This window comes from Sus scrofa, chromosome 1 (assembly GCF_000003025.6).
Source record: "Sus scrofa isolate TJ Tabasco breed Duroc chromosome 1, Sscrofa11.1, whole genome shotgun sequence".
NCBI classification, from domain to species: Eukaryota; Metazoa; Chordata; class Mammalia; order Artiodactyla; family Suidae; genus Sus; species Sus scrofa.
The window spans coordinates 265,920,398-265,929,634 of NC_010443.5; the positions used below are offsets into that span (position 1 = coordinate 265,920,398).

The window sequence follows — 9,237 nt, forward strand, 5'->3', positions numbered from 1 at the left end:
CCTGGGGGATTGGGGTTTGAAAGGTGACCTGCCCAGCCCCAGAGTCAATGTCAGAGGCCCCTCAGCCTGGGTGTTTTATTTTATTTATTTATGTATTTTTGTCCTTTTTTTAGGGCCATACCTAAGGCATATGGAGGTTCCTAGGGTAGGGGTTGATTTGGAGCTGTAGCTGCTGTAGCCTACACCACAGCAACAGCAATGCCGGATCCTTAACCCACTGAGCAAGGCCAGGGATCGTACCTGCGTCCTCATGGACACTAGTCAGCCATGATGGGAACTCCCAGACTGGGTGTTTTTGATGCTTGCCTTCTCTCTGGACCAGAAACCAGGACTTGGACCATGCCAGAGGTGACCAGCCCACCCCCATCACCAAGAACATTCCATACATCATCATCAGTGATTGGAAACCAGCTGTATGTCTTTGGGGGCGGAGAGAGAGGTGCCCAGCCTGTGCAGGATGTGAAGCTGCACGTGTTTGATGCAAGTATGAACTGGGGGGCATCCTGGGGTTGACACTTACCTGGTTGGGGCCACCTGGCCTGCAGCTTACCTGCTGTGGGAATCGGAGGTTAGAAAATGACAACCTGGCGGGGGCGGGGGGGGAGGGAGGGGGGTCCTTACTTAAAGACTTCTTCCTGTATCTCTAGCTAATATCATCATAGCAAATTTCTCATAACAAAATTTGCATTTAAAAAAGAATAATTATCAATTTAAAAAATGTAAACAGGGAGTTCCCATCGTGGCGCAGTGGTTAACGAATCCGACTAGGAACCATGAGGTTGCGGGTTCGATCCCTGCCCTTGCTCAGTGGGTTAACGATCCGGCGTTGCCGTGAGCTGTGGTGTAGGTCGCAGACGCGGCTCGGATCCCGCGTTGCTGTGGCTCTGGCGTAGGCTGGTGGCTACAGCTCCGATTTGACCCCTAGCCTGGGAACCTCCATATGCCGCGGGAGCGGCCCTAGAAATGGCAAAAAGGCAAAAAAATAAATAAATAAAATAAAAAATAAAATAAAAAATGTAAACAGTATAGTTTATAAAATAAAGTAGAGGCTTCCCCTTAAACCTTTCCTTCCTACTCCCCAGAGAGAGGTAAACCCTATTAGCAATTCCTAGTGTCTCCTTCCAGACTTTGCTGTGCATTTACAAGTCATATACACATGTGTATATGAAAGTTTAAGAACTTTCTATGAATTATTTATTATTCTTTTATTTAATGGCTGCCCACAGCAAATGGAAGTTCCCGGGCCAGGGATTGAATCCGAGCCACAGCTACAACTGCAGCAATGCTGGATCCTTTAACCCACTGCTTGGGGCCTGGGGATTGAACCTGCATCTCTGCAGCAACCTGAGCTGCTGTCAGATTCTTAACCCACTGGGCCACAGCAGAAATTCCAAATTTTCTATGAATTTTGAAATTATATAAAAACTTAAAAACACATATATGGAATCATTAAATTATAAATACTTGGAGTTCCCATCATGGCTCAGTGGTTAACGAATCCAACTAGGAATCAGGAGGTTGTGGGTTCGACCCCTGGCCTCATGCAGTGGGTTAAGGATCTGGGATTGCCGTGAGCTCTGGTGTAGGTCGCAGACGCGGCTTGGATCCCGAGTTGCTGTGGCTGTGGTGTAGGCTGGCAGCTACAGCTCCAATTGGACCCCTAGCCTGGGAAAATCCATATGCCACAGGCATGGCCCTAAAAAGACCAAAAAAAAAAATATATATATATGTGTGTGTGTGTGTGTGTGTGTGTGTGTGTGTGTGTATGTGTATATATATGCATATATATATGTGTGTGTATATATATATATGTATATGTATATATATATACTTATCTGCCTCTGACTTTTGGGGGGCTAAGGATAGATCTTGGTACTAGTTGAAAGCATAAACTTTGAAGCCCGTAACATGGTCTGAAGACCAGATCTGACATTTACTTTCTTTTTTTTTTGCCATTTCTAGGGCTGCTCCCACGGCATATGGAGGTTCCCAGGCTAGGGATCTAATCAGAGCTGTAGCCGCCAGCCTACACCAGGGCCACAGCAACGTGGGATCTGAGCCGCGTCTGCAACCTACACCACAGCTCATTGCAACGCTGGATCCTTAACCCACTGAGCAAGGCCAGGGATCGAACCTGCAACTTCATAGTTCCTAGTCAGATTCATTCACCACCGAGCCACGACGGGAACTCCTGACATTTACTTTCTGTATTACATTTTTTTTTTGGCTGCCCTGTGGCATATGGAGTTCCCTCCCAGGCCAGGGATCAGATACAAGCCACAGCTGAGACCAGTGCTGCAGACCCATCACCCACTGAGCTGGACCAGGGATTGAATCTGTGTCTTAGTGTTCCAGAGACCCCGCCAATACCATTGTGTCACAGCAGGAACTCCTATGTATGTTTAAAAAGAGAGATAATTCTAAATGTAGTATTTGTATCCAGTACTTTTCACTTAAGCATTTCCCCTGTAATCACAAATCTTTCAATGTTTTTAATGCATATATTAAAGTTAATCCATTCACCTGTTGATGGACTTAGGCTACTTCCATTTCTACTCTTATAAACAATGCTAGGAGAAACATTATTTATGCTTAGAACTTTTCAGATTATTTCAAATTGTGTTCCTTTTTTTTTTTTTTTTTTTTTTTTTTGCATTTTAGGGCCATACCCACAGCATGTGAAGGTTCCCAGGCTTGGGATCTAATCGCAGCTGTAGCTGCTGGCCTACACCACAGCCACAAAAATGCTGTGGCTAACCGCTGAGCCACGATGGGAACTCCCTCAAATATATTCCTTGGAAAAATGGGGGCTCCTCAAACAACCTTTTGGCATGCCACAAATGTTAATTCAGCAATAAATTGTTGGCATGCCTTTGTCTCAGCTAATTTTTGTAGCACTCCTTTGAAACTTTCCTGATAAGTTGAAATGATTGATTTTCCTGAACTCTGTATATGTACGATTTTGAAGCTATGAAGGTTTGTCAACGGGTAGAACACATCTGCACTGTCAGAATCATAACCATGTTAGTACTAACTCTCGGGTATCGAGTACTTTCTTTGCGCCTGTGATTTCTGTACATTATCTCATTTAATCCACACTTCAACCCCAAGAGGTAGGTATTATCAGGGATCGTCTTTACCCCCATTTTGCAGCTGCAGAAACTGAAGCTTAAAGAATTAACTGGTGCAAGGCCACATAGTTATTCAGCGAAATAACCCGGTTTTAACTCCAAATCCCATGTTCTAACCCCTCTACAACCACTTCAGAAAGCCCTGCTAACTTTAAAAGTAGTCTTTTTTTTTTTCCCCACACCCTTCCAGCAAATCAATAAAGGATATTGTCTTGAAAAAGAGAAGACTGAAAGCCTGTCCCAGAAAAAGCAGACTCATTCTTTGTAACTCTGGGCCATTCTTAATTCAAAGCAAAGAGTGGTTCCTTAATGCCCAGTAGAAGGGGCAGGCATATTAAGTAGTAAATTCTCCAGCCCTGGAAGTGGATCAGCAGAGGCTGTAAAGGCTGTAGAGGGAGGAAGGTCTGGGTTGAGTTGGCAAGTTGCAATGAATGACCCCCAGATCACTCTGTGCCTGGCCTCTCTGCTCGCTGGGAGGTGTGGCTTGGCTATATTCCTCATGTTCTTGCTTCATAGCTTTGTCATCTGATGTCACTGAATTTATTTTTCTAGACACCCTGACCTGGTCACAACCAGAGACACTTGGAGAACCTCCATCCCCCCGGCATGGTCATGTGATGGTGGCAGCGGGGACAAAGCTCTTCATCCATGGAGGCTTGGCAGGGGACAAGTTCTATGATGATCTCCATTGCATTGATATCAGTAAGTAGGGCGGAGGGTGTGGGGGCTTGTCTGCTTAAAATTAAAATATGCTTTGATTGACTATAGCCTTGCTCTTAGGTGTGGGTGCACTTGACCAGCCAGCACAGTCTTCACTAGATTCTGTCAAATGTGGCCTGAATAATAATAATAATAATAGCGGAGTTCCCGTTGTGGTGCAGTGGAAATGAATCCGACTAGGAACCATGAGGTTGCGGGTTCGATCCCTGGCCTCGCTCAGTGGGTTAAGGATCTGGCATTGCCGTGAGCTGTGGTATAGGTCGAAGATGCAGCTTGGATCCCGAGCTGCTGTGGCTGTGGTGTAGGCCAGCAGCTGTAGCTCCAATTAGATCCCTAGCCTGGGAACCTCCATATGCCCTGCATGAGGTCCTTAAAAAGAAAAAGAAGAACAATAAAAACAAGTATGTCCTGAGCAATCCTGAACATTTGCCATGTACCTAACCATTAATTATTTCTTATCCTTCCAACAACCCCACTCTCTCATTAAAATTCATCATGCTTTGCGTCTCCCAAGAACATGAGAATTGTTTTTAAGTGTTTGAAGGGCTAATGTGCTGTGGAGAGCCTGGACTCTTTCTGGGTCATTCTTGCAAACTATGAGCTCCCTTAGGGCAGGCATTTTGTCGCTTTTCCCCAGCGTATTCCTAGCACTGAGCACAGTGTCTGGCAGGCAGCAGGTGACAAGTACCTATCTGTTAAGAGTGGACAGAAGGGAGTCCCCATCGTGGCTCAGTGGTTAACGAACCCGACTAGCAGCCATGAGGATGAAGGTTCAATCCCTGGCCTTTCTCAGTGGGTTAAGGAGTCGGTGTTGCCCTGGCTTTGGTGTAGGTTGCAGATGTGGCTGGGATCCTGCGTGTGCTGTGGCTGTGGTGTAGGCCTGCAGCTATAGCTCTGATTGGATTCCTTACCTGGGAACCTCCATATGCTGTGGGTATGGCCCTAAAAAAAAGATAAAAGCCCAAAATAATAATAATAATAACAAGTAGGTGAAAGAACAGACCACGAAGAAGCAAAGCAGGGCACAAAAAAGAGTGGACAGAGGAAGGAGGGAACGTATTCTGCGTGGCTCCAGATAAAAGCATTAGAACCGTGATCAGAAGGCATGAGAACTGCTACGGAGTGTATCAGGTTACCTCACCAAACAATGGGTTCTCTGCTTTGGTGACATCTGAGGCCAGACGACACAAGCTGGGATTCCTACATTGGCTAGGATATTTGGTTGGATGGGGTGATTCTCTCTTCCAACTGTGAGATGCAGGACCCCTACCTTGTACTGACAGATGAAAAATATCTTCACAAAGGCACTCCTTGCAGGCAGCCAAACGGGGTTTTAATGCTTATTTTATTTTATTTTGTCTTTTTGCCTTTTGTAGGGCCGCACCCACAGCATATGGAGATTCCCAGGCTAGGGGTCTACACCAGAGCCACAGCAACGTGGGATCCGAGCCACATCCGCAACCTACACCACAGTTCACGGCAACGCAGGATCCTTAACCCACTGAGCAAGGCCAGGGAATCGAACCTGCAACCTCATGGTTCCTAGTCGGATTCGTTAGCCACTGAGCCACAAGGGGAACTCCTTAAGGCTTATTTTTTTTTGCTATCTCTTTGGGCCGCTCCCACGGCATATGGAGGTTCCCAGGCTAGGGGTCCAATCGGAGTTGTAGCCACTGGCCTACGCCAGAGCCACAGCAACGCAGGATCCGTGCCACATCTGCAACCTACACCACAGCTCACGGCAACACCAGATCGTTAACCCACTGAGCAAGGGCAGGGACCGAATCCGCAACCTCATGGTTCCTAGTCGGATTCGTTAACCACTGCGCCACGACGGGAACTCCCTTAACGCTTATTTTAAAGAAAGTCCTTTGGTCTTGCATAAGGAACTAGTTCCTGGCTATTTTTCCTCCCTTCCTACCTGGGTAGTTCTCTGAACCTAAAATCCAGTGATATGCTGCCTCATTTAAATGCTTGTCTGGGAGTTTCATTGTGGCCTAATGGTTAAGGATTAACCATTGTCACTGCCGTGGCTCCTTGTCACTACTGCAACTCAGGTTCAGGAACTTCCACATGCCACAAGCATGGCAAATAAATAAATAAATGTCTGAAGAGTCCTAAATATCCCTGAAAAAATAGGTTGGAAGTAGATGTGGAGGCAGTACATTATAGCATAGAGAACACAGGTTTTGGAGTCAGACCTGAGTACAATTTTAGCTTTGCCACCTGCTAGTTGTGGGGTCTCTGACAAGTCTCTTTCCCTCTCTAATCCTGTCTCTTCATCTGTAAGAAGAAAGAAGGTAGGCAGAATAGCAATTTCATACACCTGTTATGAGAATGAACTAATCAAGATATTTAAAGTAGGAGTTCCCATTGTGGGTCAGCGGTTAGCGAATCTGACTAGCATCCATGAGGACGTGGGTTTGATCCCTGGCCTCACTCAATAGGTTAAGGATCAGACATTGGCGTGAGCCGTGGTGTAGGTCGCAGATGCAGCTTGAATCCTGCGTTGCTGTGGCTCTGGCATATGCCAATGGCTATCGTTCCGATTAGACCCCTAGCCTGGGAACTCCATATGCCACAGGTGCGGCCCTAAAAGACAAAAAGACCCCTCCCCCCAAAAAAAGATATTTAAAGTGGTCAGTACTCACAATGTTGCTTTCTAACTATTAGTATTTATTTGTCTTTTTTTTTTTTTGTCTTTTTTGTTGTTGTTGTTGTTGTTGTTGCTATTTCTTGGGCCGCTCCCGCGGCATGTGGAGGTTCCCAGGCCAGGGGTTGAATCGGAGCTGTAGCTGCTGGCCTACACCACAGCCAGAGCAACACAGGATCCGAGCCACATCTGCAACCTACGCCACACAGCTCATGGCAATGCCAGATCCTTAATCCACTGAGCAAGGCCAGGGATCGAACCTGCATCCTCATGGATGCTAGTCAGATTCGTTTCTGCTGAGCCACAACGGGAACTCCCTAACTATTAGTATTTAAAACATGCACGTATATACACATACAAGCATGCTTGCAAACACATCACACCACACACACACAGACACAAAACCTCACGACTTCTGGGCTCCAAAATAATTAATGGTGACAGTTACCAAAGACTGTATTACATTCCTCAGTGTGCTCAAATACCACGTACATCAGAATCACCTGGGATACTAAGGATTGCTGAGCCCGTCCCTCCTCTGGGTTGCCCAAACAGAATTTCAAGCTCCCCCAAGTAACTTTTGAGCACACTAAACCTTTTGGATTAGCTCTCAGACCTCTTGGTGAGTGAGGTTCAGTGATTGGTTTGCGAATTGCAGGAGTCTGACAGGTTAAGTGTGAAACCCCGTTCTAAGCCATGTTGTGACAACACTTTCTTTTGGCAGATGACATGAAATGGCAGAAGCTAAGTCCCACAGGGGCAGCTCCCACAGGCTGTGCTGCCCACTCAGCTGTGACCGTGGGGAAACACGTGTATATCTTTGGAGGGATGACCCCCACTGGAGCACTCGACACAATGTACCAATATCATATAGGTGAGCAGGGGTTCACTGTGGGTCTTTAAACAAATGTAATCATTCTTTTTTTTTTTTTTGTCTTTTTGCCATTTCTGGGGCCACTCCCGTGGCACATGGAGGTTCGCAGGCTAGGGGTCTAATCCGAGCTGTAGCCACAGGCCTACACCAGAGCCACAGCAACACGGGATCTGAGCCGCGCCTGCAACCTGCACACAGTTCACGGCAACACTGGATCCTTAACCCACTGAGCAAGGTCAGGGATTGAACCTGCAACCTCGTGGTTCACAGTCAGATTCATTAACCACTGAGCCACGATGGGAACTTCAATGTAATCATTCTTTGAAAAGTCTCCCACTGTATAGCACAGGAAACTATGTCTAACCACTTGTGACGGAACCTGCTGAAAGGTAATGTGACACTGTATAGGTGTATGACTGGGTCACTTTGCTGTACAGCAGAAATTGATGGAATAATGTAAATCAACTATAATTTTTTAAAAATTCTTTTTTAATGGACAAAAAAAAGTCTCACAATGCTTTGGTTTTTCAATTTGGTTCCTCCATACCTAAATCCAAAGGCATGACACCAAACTTTAAGGGAATGACATCAACAAAGCAGTTAGTGTCATTCGTGTTTTTTCCTTCTGTTTTGTTTCTGTTAGGGCTTAGGTGATACAGCACATCTCTGAGCATTTCTAGAAATTTCTTTTTTTCATTTTAAGGCCACACCCTTCAGCACATAGAAGTTCCCAGACTAGGGGTCGAATCCGAGCTGTAGCTGCTGGTCTATGCCACAGCCACAGCAATGACAGATCCCAGCTGTATCCGCCACCTGCACCACGGCTCACAGCAACACCAGATCCTTAACCACTGAGCAAGGCCAGGGATCAAACCTGCATCCTCATGGATACTAGTTAGATTTATTTCTGCTTATCCACAATGGGAACTCCCTAGAAATTTAAGATTTTTTGTTTTGTTTTCTTTTTCCCCCAAATAGAAAAGCAGCATTGGACCTTGCTTAAATTTGATAGTTTTCTACCCCCTGGACGATTGGACCATGCCATGTGCATCATTCCATGGGCAGAGAGGTGTACTTCCGAGAAAAATTCAAATTCTGCTGTGCTAAACTGTGATGCTGAGAAGGGGAATTCCACTGAGAAAGGAGTAACCCAAGACGATGACTCACAAGAAAGGCAGTCGGACACATTGCTCTGTTTTGTGTTTGGTGGGATGAATACAGAAGGGGAAATCTATAATGATTGTATTGTGACTGTAGTTGACTAATAAAACGCACATTTTTATTACTTTTAAGTGTCAATTACTTTCAGAAGAGCTAAATGAAACCTTAGTTTTTTCACACTTCCCAAATATTTTCTGCACTATATATTCCTCTTGCTCTTAGCTGCTTTGGTAGGTGAAGAGATGAACTGGACAGCCCAGAGCAAAAACCTATTATATAAAGGGTTTTCAGCAGCAATACAACCCAAGTAATGGGTGATTGGTTGAGAATCCTAACCACAAAAATGTTGCAGAATCATAACTGCTAGATATTATCAAGCCTGTAGAAAAATCAGGGAGTGAACAATATGAATTGTTAGGTCCTTTGTAGCCAAGTTTTGTATGGAACTTAGCCTTAAGACCCTCTGTCCAAATGCTTTGGGCAATGCAGCAGAGGTCTGGGCCTCAGAGCAAAATAATCATGTTTAGGTCCCAGTTCAGCAAATTAACCTTTCAGCTGTTTGCCCATCCATAAAATATCTATCCTTGCGCTGAACAGGATTTCATACATTAGCATACAAACTTGGCTGAAAATGACCTAGAAACCATCATCAGTAATATAAAAGCCACCAGCAAGTTTCAGAAATATATTGGAGTTCC

General features: G+C 45.4%; 1 protein-coding gene across 6 annotated transcripts in view; it reads left to right on the forward strand.

Annotated features, from left to right (window-relative positions):
* RABEPK (Rab9 effector protein with kelch motifs) overlaps positions 1-8,665 on the forward strand; it is a 30,757-nt gene extending 22,092 nt beyond the window's left edge. For 4 of the 6 annotated variants that reach the window (XM_005654539.3, XM_005654541.3, XM_005654543.3 and 1 more), the window contains 4 exons: positions 323-484; positions 3,684-3,833; positions 7,229-7,378; positions 8,357-8,665. In XM_005654539.3, coding sequence (XP_005654596.1) covers positions 323-484; positions 3,684-3,833; positions 7,229-7,378; positions 8,357-8,643 — 749 coding nt within the window. In that variant the 3' untranslated portion in view covers positions 8,644-8,665. 6 annotated transcript variants of the gene reach the window in all.